The 23,287-nt window shown below is 34.8% G+C and overlaps 5 protein-coding genes across 10 annotated transcripts; 4 read left to right on the top strand and 1 right to left on the bottom strand.

Annotated features, from left to right (window-relative positions):
• The first annotated feature begins 100 nt into the window (after positions 1-100).
• Positions 101-2,867, top strand: LOC112906552 (putative fatty acyl-CoA reductase CG5065). Its single transcript, XM_025980871.1, has 9 exons — positions 101-426; positions 488-572; positions 635-798; positions 865-1,123; positions 1,185-1,268; positions 1,324-1,432; positions 1,662-1,913; positions 1,964-2,221; positions 2,508-2,867. Exons 1-9 carry the CDS (start codon positions 220-222, stop codon positions 2,623-2,625), a joined length of 1,536 nt encoding a protein of 511 aa, XP_025836656.1. The 5' UTR covers positions 101-219; the 3' UTR covers positions 2,626-2,867.
• On the bottom strand, positions 2,733-11,437 carry LOC108734543 (tudor domain-containing protein 7). 3 transcript variants are annotated; one of them, XM_018466150.2, is made up of 16 exons: positions 11,205-11,437; positions 11,086-11,152; positions 8,388-8,496; positions 8,125-8,326; positions 7,528-8,053; positions 6,849-6,995; positions 6,444-6,785; positions 6,158-6,316; positions 5,843-6,097; positions 5,666-5,786; positions 5,457-5,578; positions 4,150-4,813; positions 3,986-4,089; positions 3,774-3,925; positions 3,433-3,584; positions 2,733-3,370 (listed from the first exon to the last, which is right to left on the bottom strand). In XM_018466150.2, the coding sequence occupies exons 3-16, from the start codon at positions 8,479-8,481 to the stop codon at positions 3,141-3,143; spliced, it is 3,270 nt and encodes a 1,089-aa protein (XP_018321652.1). In that variant the 5' UTR covers positions 8,482-8,496; positions 11,086-11,152; positions 11,205-11,437; the 3' UTR covers positions 2,733-3,140. The 3 variants fall into 3 exon arrangements, with proteins under 3 accessions (XP_018321652.1, XP_018321651.1, XP_018321654.1); XM_018466149.2 differs by lacking the exon at positions 11,086-11,152 and having other exon boundaries at positions 11,205-11,436; XM_018466152.2 differs by lacking the exon at positions 11,086-11,152 and having other exon boundaries at positions 6,158-6,307; positions 11,205-11,434.
• A 575-nt stretch (positions 11,438-12,012) lies between these two features.
• LOC108734545 (serine/threonine-protein phosphatase alpha-2 isoform-like) lies at positions 12,013-13,919 on the top strand. Of its 2 annotated transcripts, none has more exons than XM_018466156.1 (7): positions 12,013-12,331; positions 12,491-12,517; positions 12,634-12,874; positions 13,076-13,170; positions 13,304-13,470; positions 13,529-13,658; positions 13,741-13,919. In XM_018466156.1, exons 1-7 carry the CDS (start codon positions 12,250-12,252, stop codon positions 13,863-13,865), a joined length of 867 nt encoding a protein of 288 aa, XP_018321658.1. In that variant the 5' UTR covers positions 12,013-12,249; the 3' UTR covers positions 13,866-13,919. The 2 variants fall into 2 exon arrangements, with proteins under 2 accessions (XP_018321658.1, XP_018321657.1); XM_018466155.1 differs by having other exon boundaries at positions 12,015-12,331; positions 12,389-12,517.
• A 695-nt stretch (positions 13,920-14,614) lies between these two features.
• LOC108734544 (UDP-glucuronosyltransferase 2B20) lies at positions 14,615-17,060 on the top strand. 2 transcript variants are annotated; one of them, XM_018466154.2, is made up of 6 exons: positions 14,615-14,945; positions 14,997-15,416; positions 15,879-16,086; positions 16,155-16,395; positions 16,640-16,694; positions 16,751-17,060. In XM_018466154.2, the coding sequence occupies exons 1-6, from the start codon at positions 14,755-14,757 to the stop codon at positions 16,986-16,988; spliced, it is 1,353 nt and encodes a 450-aa protein (XP_018321656.1). In that variant the 5' UTR covers positions 14,615-14,754; the 3' UTR covers positions 16,989-17,060. The 2 variants fall into 2 exon arrangements, with proteins under 2 accessions (XP_018321656.1, XP_018321655.1); XM_018466153.2 differs by having other exon boundaries at positions 14,623-14,945; positions 16,475-16,694.
• Positions 17,061-17,366: 306 nt separating this feature from the next.
• On the top strand, positions 17,367-22,247 carry LOC108734542 (WASH complex subunit 2). Of its 2 annotated transcripts, none has more exons than XM_018466147.2 (14): positions 17,367-17,639; positions 17,828-17,985; positions 18,055-18,240; positions 18,300-18,442; positions 18,495-18,690; positions 18,876-19,016; positions 19,139-19,274; positions 19,346-19,492; positions 19,558-19,649; positions 19,714-19,866; positions 19,931-21,005; positions 21,065-21,336; positions 21,395-21,932; positions 22,092-22,247. In XM_018466147.2, exons 2-14 carry the CDS (start codon positions 17,878-17,880, stop codon positions 22,199-22,201), a joined length of 3,297 nt encoding a protein of 1,098 aa, XP_018321649.1. In that variant the 5' UTR covers positions 17,367-17,639; positions 17,828-17,877; the 3' UTR covers positions 22,202-22,247. The 2 variants fall into 2 exon arrangements, with proteins under 2 accessions (XP_018321649.1, XP_018321650.1); XM_018466148.2 differs by having other exon boundaries at positions 17,373-17,639; positions 18,501-18,690.
• Positions 22,248-23,287: the final 1,040 nt, after the last annotated feature.

The raw sequence follows: 23,287 nt of genomic DNA, 5'->3' as shown, positions 1-23,287 counted from the left end.
ATGAGCCCCGTAGGCAACATTTAATGAATACGATTTCAACAACGAAATTTTAACAATAGCTTCGTTGTAAAATTTTAGAAATACTTACATACGTCTGCGAACCCGTGCAGGATCATTTTTGTTTTGTTTTTTGTGTTATACTCGTATTGTTCAACGAAAGTGTTAATATTTTGTATTGTGCGGTTAAGAAGATAGATATTTTGAAAACAACTCTTTAAAATGTCTTCTCTTGTTGTTGCCGAAACTATAGCCGAGTTTTATACTGGGAAATGTATTTTTATTACCGGCGCGACTGGATTTATGGGAAAAGTACTGATCGAAAAATTATTACGGTCCTGTGGTGGTATTGATAAAATTTACGTTTTAATGCGTACGAAAAAGGGGATGAACGTCCACGAAAGACTAAATAAAATAACAGATTTAGTGGTACGCACAATTAATTTTTCAAAAGAAATCTATCGAAAGATTCACGTACTGTTTATTTCAGCTCTTCGACAAGTTACGGGAAACGAATCCGAATTTTGCAAAAAAATTAATTCCCATTGAAGGAGATGTTACACATATTGATTTGGGTATGCTTAATAAATGCTTCGGTATTCAATTTTAAGTTTATTACTATTATTTTAACTTCAAGGATTGGGTCCAGAAGATAGGAAGGTCCTTCAGGACAATGTGTCGATTATATTTCACGCCGCTGCGTCTGTAAGATTCGATGATCCCTTAAAAGACGCGATCATTTTAAACACAAGGGGTACGCGTGAAGTAATACGACTCGCTTCGGAAATAAAAAAACTTTCGGCAAGCACCGTACCATACAGTTTCGAATGATGACGTAGATACTAATTGCAAAATAATATCTTGTAGGCTTTTGTACACGTCTCGACCACTTATTGTAACACAGATAGGAAGGTTGTAGAAGAAGTTCTGTATCCCCCACATGCAGACTGGCGGAAAGCTATTGATATAGCCGAGAAAATGGATCATTACACTTTACAAGTCATGTTATCGAAATATATGAATAAGTTGCCCAATACGTACACATTTACAAAGTCGATGGCCGAACATGTAGTTTATGATCTATGCAAAGGCAAATTGCCTGCCGTTGTTTTTAGACCATCCATTGGTACTTTTGATTAATTAAACGCGTCTAATCTATCAGATTTTGATGAAAATTTGATTTGTAGTCATTTCTGCCATGAAAGAGCCGATGCCTGGTTGGTTGGATAATTTTAATGGGCCAGTTGGTTTGTTGATAGCTTCTGGGAAAGGTGACGAAATATTACGAGTTATTTTACGAAATTATAGATGTAAAATATTTTTAAGGCATCCTTCGAAGTAATTATTCCGATCCTGAAATCATCACCGACTTCTGTCCTGTTGATGTAGCGATTAAAGGACTTGTTGTAGCAGCATGGAAGAAAGGAACAACTAGGTACCTACTTATTTTAGTTAGAAAAACACACCTACATAAATTATAATTAAGTACTTACTCAATTTAATGCGAAATGCTTACCTTTAAAACGATTCAGATTCACTTTTGTGTTCTTCTACCTATAATCGTATCGATCAAACTTGTTACTGTACGTAACACGTACGTATGTATACATATGTATTAATTATTTTTTTCTTTTGTGGCCAACCACTACTGTACATACTTTCAGAAAACTCGACGAAAAACTGGATGTGAATTTCTACAACTGCAGCAGTCATAACGTAACTGCCGTTACTCAGGGTGAAATGATCGCCATGGGTAAACAATTGAATTGGGAAGTACCCCTAAGTAACCCGTTGTGGTATCCTGGAGGTGGCATTACTAAATGCAAATATTGGCATTACATTAATGTCTTGTTTTTGCATTTAATACCGGCTTTACTGATAGATTTGGTGTTGAAAATTATGAACAAAAAGCCCATGTAGGTAGACGATCAAAAAATTGTCATTCTTCTACGATGCTTGTTTTTAGGTTGTTGAAGGTGCAAAGAAGAATTTTTTCGGCCAACATGGCTTTGCATTACTTTATCTCTAGACAGTGGGCTTTTAAAAACGACAATTTCATTAATTTAAACAAACAGATTCTGCCTGATGAAAAAGAACAATTTGATTTTGGTTTGCAAAACATAGACGTGTGGGTTTATTTTAAAAATGCAATTTTAGGGGCTAAACGGTTCCTTCTTAAGGAAAGTAACACAAATTTAGAACAAGCAAAAGTAACCCTTTACAGGTGAGAAGAGAATCCTTATCAATAATAAATATGAATATACAAGCCCGGAATCATTTTCGGTCCAGCTATTATCCTAATAGCTTTACGACAGCAACGTACTGGGCCAAATGAAATTAACTGACATAGTTAAGACCTAAAGTTAAATTAAAATTAAATGAAACTTTTATAAATGAGTAAAATTTTATGTTTGTGGTTCATTTCAAATTATCCATTGGGCCAAATGATTTGATTCTGGGCTCGTATTTGATTGTTACCTTGATTAATATTGCATTTTATTTATTTTTAGGCTCTACGTTCTTCACGTCATTGTTAATGGCATCTTTTATGCTTTCATGTTTTGGCTTGTTATTTTCAAATGCAATTTAATATCGCGAGCAAGTGGTTATTTAAATTTATTTTCTTAAAACGCTCTTCATGTTTTTCTTTTCTTTTAACTTTATTTTAGTTCAACAAATTAGAGTGTATTAAATAAAAAGTGCGTCTTATTTATTATTATAAACAAAGACAATCGTGAATTAAAGAACGTTTAATAATAAAAGTAATAAAGCGAAAGGAATGTTCCTTACAATAACTGAATAAATATCTTAACGGAAGGAAGTACATAATATTATAAACCTATACGCTCAAAAAACACAATGAATTATTCTTTGGTTGTTTTTTAAACCTTCTGAGCAAAGCTTTCATTAGACAAACAATTGAAAACAAAGTAATACTGCGTACCTAATAGCAAATGTTCAGTTCAGGCATTATTAAAAAAAAAAAATTTTTTAAATAAAACATGCGATTCTTATAAGAAGTCTTATATAACGTTAACGTGTGGAATGAGAGTTTTAACTATACTTATAAACTATTATAACAAAAAATTCACGGGTATTAACTACCAACAGCCTTTTCTTTTATTGCCTTGTTGTTGTTTTTGTTACACTATTGTCGCGTCAACGGCAATTCCCTTTTCTACCAATTCTCTATCAATATAAACATCTTCGTCTGTCGCCGTATCGATTAATTTCAAAGTGACAACGTTGTCATATCTATACAGCTCATCTCTGTCGATTGAAACTAGGATCGATACCAAATTTTTTCTGCAAACTAACCTTTCAAAGTAGGTACAGTCGTCCGTAGTCCACTTGTCGTATTTGGGTTTGATTCCTGAATACGTGCGACAGTTTATTTTAAATCATAAGCAAATACATAGCTGCTACTACACTTACCGGCTAATTTTGCCTTAATAGCTTGATACGGTAACTCTAAAAACTCTTCGTGTAGCGGAACCAACTGATCCAAGGTAAGGTTACCGTAATATCCGAAGTCGCAATAGAAAACCGATATCGATCCGGAATGAATCACTTTGATCACACTCGTTCTAAAAATAGAAGAGACTAGGTATATTTTTTATCGATCGTTTAAGAGACAAGCTAGTTGTCTCCACGTAGGTTTCGCGACTGACCTGAACTTAGATACTAAAAATAAGTAATGCTAACTTAATGCGCAAATGCTTCCACTATATCAAAATAAAAATTAAATAATTAGAATCGCATGTAGAAAATCTGACCTGTACCAAAGGCCATCGTCATGCTTTGAAGCGTAGATTCCACCGGGATAGACATTTTCAATACACAATGTGGAAAATTGCTGATCGGCGTATCTGTCTTGTAGATCGAACATTAATTTGTTTAGTTTTTCTCGAGAATCGTACGGTTGGACCTTGAATTAAACCGACGGTTGATCAGTCGCACTGTTAATTTATTATGAAATAAAACTTACAAAGAAATTCCATGGATTTACAGCACACGGCACTTTAACGTCGAAATAGTTTCCAATTTCGGGTAAAGGTGGGCATTTCAGGGAACCGCTTGAAGGGACATTTTCTAAAATTACAAATCCAAATTCCTACCTAATTAAAACACTACAATTTATAACTTGCTTACTGTTAAGTGATAAGTACTCGAACTGATTTAACGAGATGAGTTTTTCCAACTTTTTCTTTTTATTCTGCGAATCGATGCTCATTTCTAAGGATTTATTGACAGGAAAGAGAACATTTGTCTCTGATCTCTTGAAAAATTCGACCAGCGGTGTTTCGCCTTTTGTCTGACTATGAATCTTTAGCAGTACAGGTTGACAGAGAGGCAGAAGTCTTTCGGTTTTTTCGACAAAATCGGCTAATTTTTCAATTTCGTCGGAGGTCAACTTTTCGAATACCATTCGAACTTTAATCGCCTGTTCTGGAAATCTATTGAGGATATCGTTGATCTCCTCAATGGAATAGATGATCTCGTCGGAAACGGTAATTACTTCCGTATCACCGATATCGACAAAATACACTTGGGCAAATTTTAAATTAGGAGCCCAATCGATAATTTTCGCTCTCTGCCAAAGCCTTTGTTTCTTATAGAGTATTAGAAATAGCTTGTCCGCGCTACTCTGTGGAGTGGGAACTTTTCTAGATGAAAGAGGTACTTTATTATCGGAGAGTTCGCTCATGAAATTCGCCAGCATATTCAGCAGTTCGTGGAATCCTTTGGAATGCACTTGGACATAAATGTCTCCATTCTTCGCCACGTATGAAACGTAAACTTCCGTAGGAACGTCCTAGAAAATATTTTAAAAAGCTGTGTGCGGTCAGACTTACGCTTTTCTTCAAGCATTTAATTTGAAATAAAATTTGTACATTTAATTTATTTATTCAATTCAAATATAACAATATAATAATCCTTATTTTAGAAGAAGTCTAATCAATAAGTTTCATTCAATATTTTAAAAAGTATACATTTATTTTAAATTAGATGCACCATAGTTCAGTCTTGAGCTTTTACCTAAAAAGGTTTTGCGACCGGTCACACTATCACACTCGTGATAGGCGTACTCGAATCCAAGAATCAAAACGTACTCGATTCTTGAAAATGCTCGCTGTACTCGAATACTAATAGTATAGATAATACTCGAGAACCGAATTCATCTGCATGGATAGTTACCACACAGTAGAAATAGGACGCAATCAGGTTTCAACACTTCTTCTCATATCTATTACTTACAGCTTACGGAGCGACTATATTCAGATGTAATAAACGTACAAATCTACAAAGTCGACTACATATCGTTTATTGTTTTGGTGTTTGTAAAAAATAGTAGATGATGAAATATGTAAAAAAGTGCGCACCGACTGCCGCGTAAAGGAACTTCGTTCCAAAAAAATTACAATAAATATTTTTACAGCATAGAAACACTGACTTACCTTCTGTAACGTTGGCGATGCAGATTCCATTGTAATTGAAGTAATAAGTTGTTCATTGACCACTGCACCGGAAGATAGGTCATACATAATAACGGAAATAGCCGGATTGACTGCTTCAGTTACTAAAACAATTGAAAAATTAACAAATGTAGCAAAAGAATGCCTCCGATACGATGAACGACAGCTATTGAATGCTTAATTCCGTTTACCTTCGTCAGTGTTTGCAACCGATTGAACGTTTACCCGAAGCCCTACCAAATTTTGAAGACTTTCAGAATGAAGTGACGCTTCTTCGAGCGGTTCCAGCCCGGCTAGCTTACACAGGAACGCCTTAAAATTTGAAATTAATTTACAAATAAAAGTTAATGATAGTTTTCTGTAAATACCTGAGCTTGTTCCTTGGCAAATTCTCTTTCCAATTGAAAAATATTTGACTTGGGAATTAAACACTCGTCACCGTAGTCGATGAAGAAACAGTTCACTTCTTCGTCATACAAATCTAGTACTCTTACACGTACCCAGCAGTTCTTATCGAAAAGGGCAACGTAAAAACCGCCAATACTTATTGCATTCGGTTTGGATACGTTTGTGGATGAATTATAGAAATCATCGAATCTCGCTATCATTTTAGCAAATTCCTCCTACGGATGAAACCAAAAAATGAAAAATAAAAAACTGTTAAGGGGGTAAATATTTCTTACTGCCTCGTCCGTATCGACTTGTCTGCACCAAACTTCCGAGGCGCTAACGACACAAGTGACATCGGCCATGAGCATGCCGTCGTCGTCGAATTTAACGAAACTAGAGGGAACAGAAATCATGGACACCGCGGTCATGTGATTAACACCTTTCTGAAAAATCTACGAATTAACAAGAAACATATGTAAGAAGATTAGCTTTGGCAAAGCCGCTAATAATTTATACAAGACCGCACACCACAAAGCAAATGCTAAAGCAAGTAAGCCCCACCACATGTGCCACACTTACATCTTCTGGATTACAATAACGAAGTACGAATTTATTGTCTAAACAAGGCACCACCGAAATATACGGTAAAACATCGATTATTTCCATCCAGTTAATTGGTAATTGTTCGTGAAACATATCTTTATAATCAGCTTCCAATTGCCAATTCCAAATTCCGTGGTAATGTTTCATAACAATCGGAGGTACTTTTTCTAGAACGTCTTGTTCGTTTGATAAAAGCAGAGATTTTGGATGGCGAAATTTCGGGACGATTTCGTCTAAAGCAAGTTTAGCGGCATATTGTTGCGCGGCATTCGAATCAACAAAATCTACAGGATAACTAGAGAATGACTGTTCTGCTATCTAAAACAACATTCTTCAATTTGTTTACATTTGTTAAAAAACACCACAGAAAATGGTACCCGCCTTCACTTGACAATCATATAAATTTGACGTTCTAGGTTTTGGTTTTCTCGATATAATTTTAAAAACTGGTTCTTCCAAATTGTGTTTTCTCGCAAAATCTCGTAAATCAGTCACATGGTCTCCGGATGATTTAAAACTACCATTTTCCTAGAGAAACTTTTTATTTAAGCGGAATTTTTATTTCTATTATGCTATGCCGATAGGTACACACAAGGCGCTTCTGAAATAAGAAGTCAAGCGAACGATTTTGCACCGACCTATGACACTGTCACATTGATCTATTTCTTACGACTTCGATTGTCTACTTACATACGTTAAAAGAGTAAAGAACTACTCTACTCTAAGCTAGCTGTAAACATAAACATCGACAATTACACTTAATCTAATCTAACATATAGCAAAAAATACATGAATACAAAAATGCAAAAGAAGTACAGAATGCTGTTAAGTAGCAGCTTATTGAATGCGGCGTTGCGTTGTCACATTTCCGTGCGTGATCCTGCCACGGCTGGACTGGCACTTGCTTGTACTTTCAAATACGTTTTTCTCGAAAACGGTGAACTTTCGGACCACCAAACATTTACTTAAATTTCTTATTTTATAGTGTCTTACTACCTCCTGCAAGCTTACTACTTACATCAGAAACACCTTGTATAATTATTTCTATCCTTTGCCCTACCTTATCTTCGTTCCGGTTTTTTGTAGCAAAACCCCCAGTTGCGGACGTATTTTGTTCAAACAATTTATTACTCGACACAACATTACCTGTATTAATATTGAATGGGGGCGCTAAGTCACCTTTAATGTTGTTTAGTTTATCGTCGTAAGTTAAGATTTCGCAAAATCCATCCATATCGGGACTGCTCATGTTTTTAACAATTCTCCTTTTAGCCGCCGCCAGCACGGCATCACCCTTCGAAACATCATAATCTCGTGATTTGTTCGTATCATTTTTATTTTCTTTATTTTTTTCAGAGATGATGAACGTTTCGGTTTGTTTTCGTTGCCTCGCCAGTCTGGGTGGCAAATCACTCTTTTGATGTTTTGGATGTGTAACAAATTGATTGTGCGTTACAACTGTTTGTCGTGGAGGTGTTTTAAGGTTGTTTTTCCATTTTTGATTTAATACTTTAGGTTTCCAATTTGAAACTACAGACTTATTTTTAGAATTCGACAAGTAGTTTGGCTGTTTAGCAGGCATAAGTCTAAAAAATGAGTCAAACCAATAATAGTTTCTCGATTAACGATCAAAAAAATTATATTTTCGAAAAAATACCTCGTCTTTTTTTTACTGTTTTTTTGCTTTTCAATCAGATTTGCTATGTGTAACGTCTTCTCGTCTTCTTTCGCTTCAACCGTTATCCCGTTTGCCGATTGAGTAATAAAAATTGAGGGAACTGACGATAAAAATTCTTCTACACTTCTAAATCCTAGTTTATTGTATGGGATGTTTTCCCCCGTTATAGAATGATAATCAGCTTTAAACCAAACGAAAACATTACACATCTGATTTATTATACATTATGTAAAAACACATACCCTTAAGTTGCCTTAAATCACATTTCCCTTTTACCAGTATTAAACACGCCCTTAAATTTGATATGACATTGCTACGAAGTTTATCAGGATCCATTTTAGAAAACTAAAACTAGAATTTGGAAATAATCAATATGTTTTCTGTACACTCAGTATATGTCTTATTTTCACTTGCTACTTTACTTCATTCAGTAAGATAAATAATTGAAATAGGATATAATTGAATGAAACTAAGAAGAAGTACTCATAAAACCCAAAAAAACTACAGTTACGTGAATCGGTCGATGCAAATTCTAAGAAAATATGCCTTTTTTTGTTTTTCACTACAAATCGGGACATTTTGCCAAGTCTTTTACAAGGAGAAAACGGCAATCGGTAAAGGTCGAACCGTAATTGTTATTGTAGGGTTCATTTTTACGATGGGCATATTTTGTGCATGTTTGAGATAAAAGAATAAGACGATCATTCGCTGTAACAAAGTGTATACAGGAAAGACGGTATTGTGAACCGAAATAGGAATAACCCATAATTCTATTGCATGCAATCATCAAAGAACGGCACAATGTTTCAAAAAATAGGACGTGGTATAGGGAAATTCGTACACATACCTTTAGCCATCTGTTCTTGTAAAAATAAAGTACCTAATATAAGTTCAATAAATGCAATTTAAAGCCTTCGAGAGGTGTTACGTTTTGTTCAAAAGAATTCGTTATTTTAGAACAGTTTAGCAGATGAATATTTACATTTTCACGTGGTTAAAAAAACATATTCCACACGTTCATTAAATTATACTTCTTCCTGTTCGTGCGACTTAAAAGAAGAAATACTGACCAAGAAACAAGCACCCATCAGTCACTTTAAGTTGCATTTACTGGACTGGTATTACTTTATTATTTATACGAAAATATTGCTAGTTATTATTTGTAGATGATGTTGTCCTTTGATGATTGCTTGCAATAGAATATCCCTACGTTCAGTTCTCAATTCGCCTTTACTGTATTGAGAAATTGAAATTCCTGTATATCAACGATTTGTGGAATTCCCCAGTTCCGACACAAAAAATTCATACAATTATGTTGTGCAGAATATAGGTACCTACATCATATATACGAGGGTGGATTGATAAGTTTCCGGCCTAACCAAGAGATGACGCCACTAGGCCTACCTTGAGGTGACATTCTATAGTACCATCCTTGGATAGCTTGTAGCTATAGTTTCAGCCCGATCTCCTTGCTAGTGTAGGTTTGACAGCACGCTGAACAAGACGCCTCTGTGGTTTTCGTAAAAATGGAAAAGCAGGAAAATCGTGCTGTCATCAAATACTTTTATTTGAAGGGGTTAACGCCGAAGGAAATTAAAAAAGAGATGGACTCAACACTGGGGACATCCTCCCCGTCATATTCAACCGTTAAGCAGTGGGTTTCCGAGTTTAAAAAGGGTCGTGTGAGCACCTCTGATGGGCCTCGCTCAGGACGCCCCGTTGAGGTCACAACTCCAGATATGATCGAAAAAATTCATCAAATAGTGCTGGGAGACCGCAGATTGAAAGTGCGTGAGATAGCTGAGACCTGTAAGATGTCATATGAACGTGTGCAACATATTTTGCACCAACATTTGCATATGGAAAAGCTCTGTGCAAGATGGGTGCCGCGTTTGCTAACAGTCGACCAAAAATTGATTCGAAAAAACATTTCTACCGCAAATTTGTCATTGTATAAGCGTAATCCAAGCGAATTTTTGCGTCGATTCGTAACCGTTGACGAAACGTGGGTCCACCACTACACTCCTGAAACCAAAGAACAGTCTAAACAGTGGATTGGACCAGGGGAACCAACTCCAAAGAAGGCAAAAACAATTTTTTCGGCGAACAAGGTTATGGCTACTGTTTTTTGGGATGCAAGAGGTATTATATACATTGATTACCTTGCAAAGGGTAATACTATCACTGGTCAATACTACGCAGACTTATTGCAACGTTTGAGCCACGAGGTGAAAATTAAACGACCTCATCTGGCGAAGAAAAAAATCTTGTTTCATCACGATAACGCACCAGCGCACACGTCAATCGTTGCGACGGCTAAAATCAACGATCTAAAGTTTGAATTGATGCCGCACCCTCCTTACTCTCCAGACCTAGCCCCGAGTGACTATTTTCTGTTCCCTAATCTCAAAAAATGGCTTGGCGGTAAGAGATTTGCGGACAATGAAGAAGTAATCGAAGCTGTAAATGGTTATTTTGAGGAGCTTGACGAATCAGTCTATAGAGATGGCATTAATAGACTGGAACACCGCTATGAGAAATGTATCAGCCTTGGAGGAGATTATGTTGAGAAATAAAAAAAAAAAATTTTTAAAAACCTTGTTTTTCTTGGTCAGGCCGGAAACTTATCAATCCACCCTCGTATTTCGCAGCCCAGGTCTAACTTTTACGTAAAGGAACAGTAATATGGTTCATTTAAAAAAATTATTCGAGTGGATATGAATGACCCCCACAGAGGGTATGGGTATGGAGGGGGGAGGGATTTTTCAAGTAAAACAATTAAACCCAACAAAAAAATTATTCATTTAAGATTTATTGTTTTTTTCGTAGAAAAGGGACTATCTTCATAGAGTGCATAAGTGTGTAAATTATCATAAAAAAATATGTCATAATATTAATGTAAATGCACCCGATTGTACGTTAGTATTAATTTTAAAATACCATTTATCAGCTGTTTTTTATCTCTACACATTCACTTGCTAATAGAAACTGAATTGGACATTTTAACCTTTAATAGAATTTATTAGATCTATTGTGCATTGCAATAAGTTAATACTTACTGTTCCTGTGAAACAAATATGTTCTTTATCACCCTTTCTTATTAATATACACAATTATTTCGCCGCTATTAGTTGACACACTTTCTGTCGCTACAGTAAACTATCAAAACTTTCTCCAATAAGTGCAGCTTACTCCTGACAGTTACTTGCATTCAACTGCATTTGACACTGATTTTTCGATTTGACTTGACCGACTGTATGTGCTCAGAAACTTACAATGGTAACATGATTATATACCATTGAGAAGAGTACAATAGATTATTCGTAATGAAACAAATATTGGTCATCTTCCGTTCCTTTCCTCCTTTACTGATCCTAAACTAATCTATTCAGAAGGAATGAAGTGTAGTAGTGTTAGATTTTTGATTTTTGTATCCAGAATTTTACTCTGTCTACCCATTTTTAACTCCAAAGCTCTCACATTCTTGTTTTTATTGAAAGTCCTTATAGAAAAATAGTTTATTGAAACAGTTACATGTTTTGTGCACGTAAAAGTATATAATAGAAATGGCACCTGGGTCCCCCTAGAAAAATCAACAGGGACAGGACATTTTACTAATCAAATAATTTTAAATTTTAGCAATTAATATTTATCGTATACTTTTTGAAACATCGAATACAATCGTTTAAATAAATGTAAGAGAATACTCATGTACCTACCTACGTACATATCTCTTTTTCAAATGGTACCATTTCGTTGGTTGCACTTGGACTTTCTTATCCTACTTGAGATTGTTCTAAATACTTGACAAAGCTTGTTGAACTAATAATTTGTATTTGTATCATTCCTTATCGCAGCATATCAACCGATAAGGTGCATAATAAGTATTTACGAGAGTTTTTAACGGTTGGTTTGACTGTAACAAACACGGCGCGAGAAAACATATGGGTTTTATTAGATTAACGATGTTGTAAATGTTTGGTGGATAGTTTAATTGTGAAGGCGTTGTTTGTTTAAAGGTGCAAATTAGGAGTGCGGTCCCAGACGAGGCTCTGTTTATTTTGCACTTATTTATAATGATCAAAAATACCATTTGTTAAGTAGATGTTCTGTAAAATATTCAAGTGCAATAGGAAAATGGATTCAGTTTTAGACGTTGATAACGTTATCAAAAAACTTGTGTCAGGTAATGATAAAAAATGATTAGTACTATATTAGTGCGATAAACTATTTACGTTTGAAGCAAGGGGTGCAAAAAAGAAGACGGTCAATTTAAGCGAAAGTGAAATCATAAAATTATGTCATAAGGTCAGGCCCCTTTTCTTAACACAGCCTGTGCTTTTAGAATTGGAAGCTCCTCTAAAGGTTTGCGGTGAGTTTCGTAATTTTTATGAAAAAAAAAAAAACAGCTCCACTTAAATTAATATACTTAATTGTTTGATAATTTAATTAGATTAGTATTTCGTAAAATGTAGTTATTTATTTTAGGAGACATTCACGGACAGTTTCAAGATTTGCTTCGCATATTTGAATTCGGGGGTTTCCCACCCCAGTCCAATTATTTATTTCTAGGAGATTATGTTGACAGGGGGAGGCAATCGATTGAAACAATTTGTTTGCTTTTCGCATATAAAATTAAATATCCTGAAAACTTTTTCATGTTGAGGGGAAACCACGAATGTGAATCGATTAGTAGAATTTACGGGTTTTATGACGAATGCAAAAGGCGGTAAGTCATGTTCTATAACTGTTTCGTTCTTTCACACTTCTGTTGAAAGAAATGTTGCAAAACAATGGAAAAGTTTGTTAATTTATTACAACGTATACAAAGCCTGCAACTGATTTGTCATATGACATTCCATTTTATAGATTTTACGTTAACTAACTAAGGTGCAGAGAAAGTTTTGTGTGTTTCCTTTTTATTTTTTAGTTATAACATTAAAGTATGGAAAATATTTACTGATTGTTTTAACTGTTTGCCAGTAGCAGCGACAATTGACGATAAGATTTTTTGTTGTCATGGCGGTAAGATTTGTTAAATATAATAATAAAATAATATAATTTCATTGATTATTCATACTTTACTGACATTATGCATAAGTAGTAAATAACAAAATTTGTATAAAAAATAAATGCAACTTATTTTTATTAAATACAGGATTAAGCCCAGATCTACAAAATGTAGAACAAATCCGACGAATACTTAGGCCTACCGATGTACCAGATAAGGGTTTGTTGTGCGATTTGCTTTGGTCAGACCCGGATAAAGAACAAAACGGATGGAGTGAAAACGATCGGGGTGTAAGCTTTACATTCGGAACAGATGTACGAAAATTGATTGAATGCTTGATTAGCTGACAAAAATATGAATTAAATGTTTTAGGTCGTAAATCGTTTTCTTCAGAAGAACGGTTACGACTTAATATGTAGAGGGCACCAAGTGGTCGAAGACGGGTACGAATTTTTTTCAAAACGACAACTTTTAACCATATTCAGCGCGCCAAATTATTGTGGTAGGTAATTCGAATTAATTACCTAAGTGGTGAATTAAGTGGGTAGGTACGTGACAAATAAATAACCGATATTTTTTTTTAGAGGAGTTTGACAATGCAGGAGCAATTATGACCATTGACGAAAATTTAATGTGTAGCTTTCAAATTTTAAAGCCAGTCGAGAAAAAGAATGCAAAGCCTCTAACGAAAAGAGCGCAATTGTTTTGAAACTTCAACTTTACTCAACAATTGTATTTAAAAATAAACAATTACCTACTCATATGGAGTCTGCTTTTTCTTATGATTAATTAATTTTAAGTCGAAATTAATTTTTATTTTGCGTTATTGTAATTGTAAGTACAATCAGGATTGGAAAACTTGTAATCGTCGGTTCTTTTACTGGTTAAATTTTCTTAAAAGTATGTAGGTACTGATTTTTTGTACGATTTTGTTCGCATGCGAGAAGGGTAAAATTCAACATTCGTTGCAGTACTTTAGTCAGACTGTATAAACAGGACCGGCTCGAAAAACGCAGAGCAGGCTGAAAGCCGAATTCTTCCCCAATTGCATATGTATTTTGCAATATTTTCGTTAATCTTGTTTACAGTAGGCATTGCATAGAACTGAGCGTACGGAAACAGAATAACCAACATATTATTTATTCGCATAAAGAACAACTCGTTCTTGATCCTTATTCTACGAACAAATTCCGGAAATTCACGTGAGACTTTTAGGAATTTTTACGAATGAAGATCGCACATAAACAGTTTAGTAAAGTAACTGATGTGTACCTGTACCTGTTTTTCTTATTTACTAGTCCTCCAGCAGTACCTACTGCTGTAGAAATTTCGAAATCTTTAGCAACCTCAGGCTAACGACCAAGACAGGCTAAGTCCGAACACATTATAGGTATAATAGATAGATATTTATAAGTATATAATAAGTGTGTACGTACGTACACATGTATATAAGAAGAATGTTAATTCAGATAAGGAAAAAAATTAAACATTGGATAGATTTTGTTTAGTCATGTTTATTCCGTTTCATAATAATTTTCCAAGTCGTTTCATGTGAGTGTTATGTTATTACATCACTACAGCACTACTCTAACAACAAAATGAAATGTTTTTCGTTTCTGTTATTTTTCCTGTTTTTCGCGAAATGCGCTTGTTTTCGAATTTTAGGCTTAAATCCTTTCGATGGAAAGAGTCATTTTGTAATGTTTGAAAGATTATACATGGAATTGGCCAGGCGAGGTCACGAACTTGATGTTTTGAGTCATTTTCCACGGGAAAAGCCAGTTCCTAGGTATGTCGAAATAAAATTATTTCTTGTATGTAGGTACTGAATTTATTGCAGATACACCGACATAAGTTTAAAAGGGTCGTTGCCAAATTTAGTGGGAAATTTTTCGTTCGAACTAGTCAAAGACACAACCACAACTACCATGATGAATATCATCACGGGAATGTGCGGTACAAACATATGCGAGAATGCATTTAAACATCCCTTAACTCTGAAGTTAAAGAACACAAAAAAGAAATACGATCTAATAATAACGGAAATATTTGGTACAGATTGTATGTTTGGTTTTGCGCATCATTTCGACGTACCCGTTGTTACTTTAACGACTAGCGTAAATCAACCGTGGGGCAATAGTAGATTCGGCAATCCCGAAGAACCCACGTATATACCCTCTTATTTTCTACCGTACACAACCAACATGAGTTTGGTCGAAAAGTTTTGGAATATATGGAACTCCTTTTACACAAAAATCTAGTATGTATTTACATGCAAAAACTAATTACCCAAGTATTTATCTATTAGTGGGGCCGGCAAAATTAAAATTGTGCGTAGCAAGCATGTCTTTAGATACAAAGAAAAACATTGTTTTTTATATCTAACTATCTATAAAACGGATTTTTCTTTCATCCCTCTTAAGGCCAAAACAGTAATAACGTTTCGTCTTTATTATTTTTATGACGTGCATGCTTCTTTCTGAATATTTTCAACAAAATGTTGGGACGATCTTTTTCCACGAAAAGTTGCATAATTGTATGATATAACATTCATATAAACATACATATACAGGGTTAGTCTCCACACACAAAATGTATATAGAATACACCATACTTTTCGCCGACCGTATTAATATTTAATATACGATAACACCTATAAGAATCACTGATCATTTCGATATTGGGGTAGATACAGTTTTGTATAATTACAATTTCCTTTTAGTTATTACAAAAAATCAATCGAACCATCGGATTATTATGTAAAACAATTTTTTGGAGAAGATACTCCACATTTAACCGAATTAATAAGCAGATATTCAAGTTTGCACATGGTAAATAGTCATTTCAGTATAAATCCGGCAAGACCTTGGGTACCAAACGTCATTGAAGTGGGTGGATTGCACATTAATGATCCTCGACCATTGACAGATGTAAAAAGCGCATTTCTTCTGTTTTGATTCGTTTTTTCTTTTATTTCCGTCATCAAACTATTTTTTAGAGTTACAAAACCGTGATGAGCTTAGAAGATAAGTACAAGGGCGTTGTTTATATGAGTTTTGGTTCGCTACTAATGCTGCAAACTCTCCCTTTGGACGGTTTAAAAGTTCTTTTTAGTACCTTTTCTCTGTTGAGCGATTATAAATTTTTGGTAAAAGGGGATAAGTCTAAAATTCCAGACTCAGTCATTATTTCTCCAAATGTGATTTTTAAATCGTGGACTCCGCAAATTGACATTCTGTGTAAGAACTTTAGAATTTTATCATAGGTAGATGTAGATACGTTTATGACCTTACGAAATTAATTTCGAAATTTTAAAAGGCCACCCTAACGTAGTACTGTTTATTTCCCATGCGGGTTTAATGGGTACTCAAGAAAGTGTCTTTTGTGGTGTACCAATCTTAGAAATGCCATTTTTTGGAGATCAAACACTTAATGCTAAAAATTTAGTCCTTAAAGGATCTGCTTTAGAAATATCTTTTATAGACATGAGCAAAGAAGAAATATTGAATGTCTTAAAGGAGCTTTTGGAAAACCCTAAGTAAGAGCACATATATCGTACTATTTTCTTGGTTTGCTAATTGCGAGTACTTTAAGGTACAGAGAGACAGCAAAGCAGCTTTCAATTCAATTTAAAGACCGCCCATTGTCTGCAATGGATACAGCGATTTATTGGATCGAATATGTCATCCGACATAACGGTGCCAAGCAACTAAGATCCCACGCTTCTGACATGACATTTTTTGAATACTACTACATCGACATTTTTTTGGGTATATTTTTGCCTTTTTATATAATTAAAAAATTAATCGCAAGTAAACTAAAGAGACGATGATAGATAGGTAGCAATATTATTATTATTAACATTTCTGAAAGAAGTAAATAAAAATTTCCAGCAAAAAAATAATTTAGTCGCCTTATTTCTAATCGTACAGTATAGCATATTCATACTGTATAATCTCCTAGCGGTGTGAACAGAAAATGTAAGATTCCTATATCTGAAGCATGCCCTGGGACATCCCTTAAAACGCTAAGTTGTGAAACCATAAATATCGGATATGACTAGGGTTACAACGTCAGCTGTGGGTAAAACACATAGGCGTGCTGAGGACATTATACTGATAGTACTTTAAATAAGAGATAGATTCCATTCCAAAATAGTTAAAATCAGTTAAAACACCTTTTTAATGGTAATTTAAGCGATACATTTCTTTACAGTCGCTTATTTTCAATACAAACCGATGTTGAAGTACGTAAAGAAGTAACAAGCGCAGCGCCTATGGCGGTTGACAGTACGTAGTTTCTTGCTTCAGCATTTCCAGCTTAGGGCGGACATGAAAATCGGGTATACCATTTACGACATATATTTATTTATATGATATGGTTATCAGTATGTTTTTGGTTTGTTTTTATTAAATTATTGAGATTATAATACCAGTGAAAAGTTTGTCCTTTGTTCAAGTAAACGTTTCTAAGGGTGAATTGAGTAAGTTAAACTTTGAGGTTATTGTTTACTTTTTTAAGTGTATTTTTTAATTAAATTCTGTTTGTTTGCGAATTAATTAGACAATTTATCTGTTTGGGCAATTGAATGATCTAAATTTCTATTTAAAATAATAAATAATCTCTGACGTTATGAAACTTTCAATGATTTGTTTGATTTGTTTTCTCCAGTGGCGTAGCTAAATAACATAACTAAGGCCTGAATAAATACTTTTAAAAAAATGTCAGAGTGTACGTTTTCGTCCACTGAAGACATTATAAAGTGCGCTGATTCATGGAATTTAGCTAAAGATGTCGGTCTTTTACATCATCTTGAAAAATTCTCAGAGGTACTTATGCTTGTTTGTGGTCCATTTTTGAATGAAACTTGATCTTGCTGAGTTTATTTAACATTTAAGGAATTAATTGGTAATGCAAGTAAGACTAAGGAAAAACTTAGTTCATTACTGGATGAATTAAATAACACTCATGTAAAATTTAATGTCATTCAGAACAGATTTCAAAGTTTACACAACACTCAGTTTATTGAAAGCAGAGTGTATGAGGATGATGAGACTCTTCAACCTCAAGAGGGCGTCAAAAAGGTGATGTTAAAAAATTTAGCCATCTTAGTTGTTTGTTAAATGAACTTTTTAAATTTAAGGACGACAGCCAGAATTTAACAGAAAACGATAAACTAAAAACTATGAAAAATGTAATACTAAAGGGTGTCGAAGTGATTGATAAATATTTTGATAAAGTAGAAGTTCCAGGTAGCGATAGCGAGGATGAAATAGATTTTCCACGGTTAGCGCATTAATTCTTTTATCAAATTAAACCTTTATTATAAATGCGGCAGTTTCAGTTTTAGTTTAAGAGCCAAAGATCCTTATTCAGATAGGCCGCTGCCGTACGTAATCGGGACCGAAGAATGGCATAAATATTGGCATGTTGGCCTTTTAGAAGAAACATCTAGCGAAAGCGAATGCGAAATGGTTTCAAACAAAGAAAGCTGTAGCGATTCTGAAGATACTTTACCCGTTTATAGACCTCAGGTAGAAATATATATATATATATATTCATGAGCGCCGCCAGGGGGTAGCAAGGGGCTGAATTTTCACGTCTTGCATAAATATGAAGTTGTATGTAGTTGGAAATAATTTTGGCGGCGTCCATGATGTTATGTTTGTTTGGAATCGTTTTGCAAATTTGTCACATTTTCTAATAAATCTGTTCAAAGGTGCTTGGTACATCAGAAACAAGTTCAGAAATTGAATTTAATAAAAGTCATATTCCTTTGCCCACCACCACTTCTGATGAAATAAAAAAAGGTTCGGACGTTATGACGGAGGATAGTGATAAGAATTCGTTTTCTTCGCAGGTACAAATGCCATGGCTCCACGTATTTCATTCGTTTAAATAATAAATGTGCAAGAATATATTATATATTTTAACATGTTTATGTAGCACCTACTCTTTCGGCATTCTTATTATAAATTTTAGACTCCTATTGCCAACAGTACCTTCGCCGATCAATTGGCTGCAAAATTAGGAGATATTTTTGATCATAACAGAAATATCGAAGAGCCTGTCGTCAATACGAGGCCGATTCAAAAAGTTGCCGCGCCATATAAATACAGTATGTTCGTTCGTTTAGCATTTTTTGTTTTTGTTTGTTTGTCGTACTACAATCAAGTGTTTAATCTATAGAAAATATGTTTCCCGAGGAACCTCCTCCTCTAGACAACGGTGACGATGACGATATATTTAATTCTGCAAAGGTAAAAACAAACGATCTCTTCGACGATCTTGACGACAGCAATTCGTTGTGGTCTAACAATCCAGTTAAAATTAAACGTAAGATTAGTCATTAATAATGCGGTGTTTCTGTCGAATCTTCAATAGGCGTTTTTATATTTTAGCTTCTGATAATAAAATCAATGAAAATAACAACGTGGAAATTCAGAATAAAATGGTCAATGAAAATAGAAAAGAAAATATAAACAATAATAAGGTATAGGTACTTACTGTGTTCCTCAGTGGGTTTAAAAATAATTGTTTGTCTCGCTACATTTTAGAAAGCTCTTGATTTATTCGATGACGATGATGAAGATAGCGATGATATTTTTAATACAAATCCTGTTGTAAACAATAAAAAGCCGTTGTTGATCGGACAAAAAAATATCACCGTTCCTTTTTTCAGTGGCGAGCCGCCAAATATCAATGCTAAAGTGGGTCATTTTTACACGATTATTGTTTCAATTCTGGTTTTAAAATTTTACGCATTCTTTTTAGAAGCCCGTTATAGGCAGTTCATCGTCAACTAAAAACGATAATTTAATTAATAACGAGAAAGATACATCGCCTTCAAATATCTCCACTAGCGAAAGTGATCCAACAAAAAAGGATAATAATAATTTGAAAGAAACGATTGATATATTCAACGACAACGCGAATGATTTATTTGACGATGACTTATTTTCAAATATTGAAACAAAGAAATTTACTTCAAATTTATTTAGTACTATTTCCGACGACGCAAGTTCAATAGAAAACTCGAAGAGTGATTTAAAGGAAAACATTTCGTCAAATTCGTTAATCAATTCTTCCAATTCTGCTTCGCCTTCGTTGACAAACTCAAATGATGCTCATTTTCCTCCGTCTATAATCGAAAGTAAAAGAGAAGTGGCTTTTGAAAAGTCAACTACTTCTAAACCATCAGCTCTGAGTCTGTTTGATGACGTGAATGATGATTTTGATGATCTATTTTCGCAAGACGAGTTGAAATCGAATAACATTGACGGTAAAATTTCTGAGTCCACAGACCAAACCAGTCAAAACGATAAAATAATTTTTAATGACATCTGGCCTGGTGAAATCAAAAACGATTCAGAACAATTATTTTCTAATGAACCATTTGTCGATAACATTTCCTCGCATGTAGACGAGAATATTACGAGCAATATGGAAAAGGAACCAGACAATAACGAGTTTGACGAAGAACAAAACTCAAATATTAAAGACATTCCGCCGTCGAAAAATAGTTTGTTTAGCAACTCCCCACCGGAGTTGGATGATGACTGGGATGTGACATCTGATAACAATTTATTTGAGGACATGTTTGAAAAAATGCCCGAAATACAGCCTTACAAGTTAGGATTGTTCATGTCTGACGAACCACCGTCGTTGTTTCCGACCTTAGACAATCATCACGACGAAAATGAACAAGGTAAAATCGCAGACGTTGATGATACACTATTCAGTGAAGCGGCAGTAAAACGGGAAATAAGAGAAAATACGCCGAAAACTAGTAATTTAAAAAGTTCTGAAGAAGAAACGGTAGAAAGTGTTTCTTCGTTGTCTGGAACCAGTAAGTTTATGAGAGTTCAAAAAATTGTATATTGCTGAAAATGTATAAAACTATTTTAGATCCTCAAAAATTACCCGGAAAGCTCAAACATTCGCTAAATATTAATGTTAATGCTCTTTTACCATCCGGCGCCCAAAAAAAGAAAAGTGAAACATTAATAAACGTAATAGAAAGTACTGCAGCTAATACTCCAAAATTAATCGAAAGCGAACAAAAACTAAAACAGGAAGAGGGAAGGGAGGAACAGGAGCACGCCTCGCCTCAAAGGTCTTCTATTAGTTTTGACGACGAGGTTGATGCCAATATTAAAACCTTGGATAGTGTTACAAAAGTAAAATGATTTCGCTTATTATTATACCTACAGACTAATTTAACTGGAGATTTTTTAGAATCGTGTCAGGGCTCCGGTTCAAAGACGCCCTTCGACGAGAAAGGGACGCCAACAATATTTGCTCAACACTGATTCGAATTACACGATCAGTTTGCCTGAAGGAAACGATACCAAAACTTCCTCAGATTCATTACAACGAAAAACTGAATCAGTAACAACTAGACCAAAAAAAGGTACACTTGAAGAAATATCGACGTCCAAAACGGAACGATTGTTCGGTTCGAGCGAGTCTGAATCAGATTCTGAATTGTTTTCTACATCGAAACTGAAAATTAACGAAAAACAAAAAACAGAAAGTGCTCTCGACGATGGAAGTGACTTTTTTAAAATCAAAAACGAAACGGAATTTACTACTGATAGCGATGACATTTTTAAGGTTTCTGATAGTATATCAATAAAGAGTAGAACTGAAAAGAAAGCGGAGTCTCGGAAAGATCTCTTTGGTGAGGATTCAGATGATGATGATGATTTATTTGCCACGTGGAAACCAAAACGTAACGACGGTGCAGATAAGTCGACGGAAAAAAATCAATCAGGTTAGATTTTGTATGAATGATAACTTAATCAGGTGAATGGTAATATTGTAGTGTACGTCTTGACTAAAAACTGTAAGTACCTAAATAAAAATTTGGACGTGGCTTCGTAAAATTTTTCCATGGATTGGTTCTTCAATTTCTAACACTAATTCTTTTCAGGTGCAAAGGCAAGAGTAGCAAACCGAATAAGTAAAAATTCAATAAAAAAGTTAGATAATGAGGCTAGGCCAGTTTTGGATGATCCTTTAAATTTATTAGGTGGTAATTAATTACAACCGGTAGGTAGGTAAATAAAAGTTTACGTTTTATTATATTTTGTAAGTATTTCTTCAATAAAAATGTTTGTTTTGTTTATTATAAATACATTCTTTGTTTACAATTTTCCTATTTACCTAAAATTAACTACTTATTAATTTTCATTCTATTTTATTTTATTAAATCCCATTTACAGGTATCTAAATGAAAAGGGTCGGGCTCCGTGACTCCTCTTAGTTCATTTCTTTTTGCACACATTGTTCAGTTTGTGGGATTACCCCAAACTGATTTAATTTTGTGTTGATTGTTAGGTGCATATCGAAAAAACTTAACCGATGAAACACAAAACATTTTCTTCTCGTACGTGGGTAAACATTCGAATAAAAATAAAAAAAGCCAGCTACACGTGTGTGTATGTAATATGCAATATCGGCCGTTGTTTGTTGGCTATGGGGGGTTGTAGCGAGCGCCGTGTCGAGGGTTAAGAAGGACGCCTGTCACCTAGCAACGGGGAGATCGCTAGAGGCTGTTGCCTGGCAACACCCAGGTGTCGGAAGGCCCAATCAACGTGCCGCATCTCAAGATCAATGTTTACTCTTAAGCGTCCCACAGCGACGGCGACCGTCCCGACGCTTTTCTGGCCAGCGGCGCCGCTATACCACGCTGACAAAATAAAAGCCATTTTATTATTATTAACACAATAATTGTCGATTATTATACATACCTTATTATTAAAATCGAGTAATTTTTTCATAAATAATCGACAACATTACAATAAACTGATGCCGTCCTGATTCGTCGTCGATTGAAGTTGCTTCCTAACGTTTCGCAAGCTTCTTCACATCCAGTATGGGAGAAGGAGAAGGATCTCTAAATAAGCTCGTCACTCGTTCTAGCGAAACGTTAGGAAGCAACTCCGACCGACTACGGCCTTCAGACCCGAGTCAGAACAGCATCAGTCCACGTACTGGCCGGGAAAGCTTTTACCGATTTGACATTGCAATAATATTATATGCTTAACCAATGTCAAATTCAAGCAACACCCGATCTATAAATGGTAATGGTAGCCAATGTCATTATGAATTCATTCACATTTTTAA

The sequence above is a fragment of the Agrilus planipennis genome, unplaced genomic scaffold (assembly GCF_000699045.2).
Source record: "Agrilus planipennis isolate EAB-ADULT unplaced genomic scaffold, Apla_2.0 scaffold62, whole genome shotgun sequence".
Classification (NCBI taxonomy): domain Eukaryota; kingdom Metazoa; phylum Arthropoda; class Insecta; order Coleoptera; family Buprestidae; genus Agrilus; species Agrilus planipennis.
This window is presented reverse-complemented; position numbering and strand designations above follow the sequence as displayed.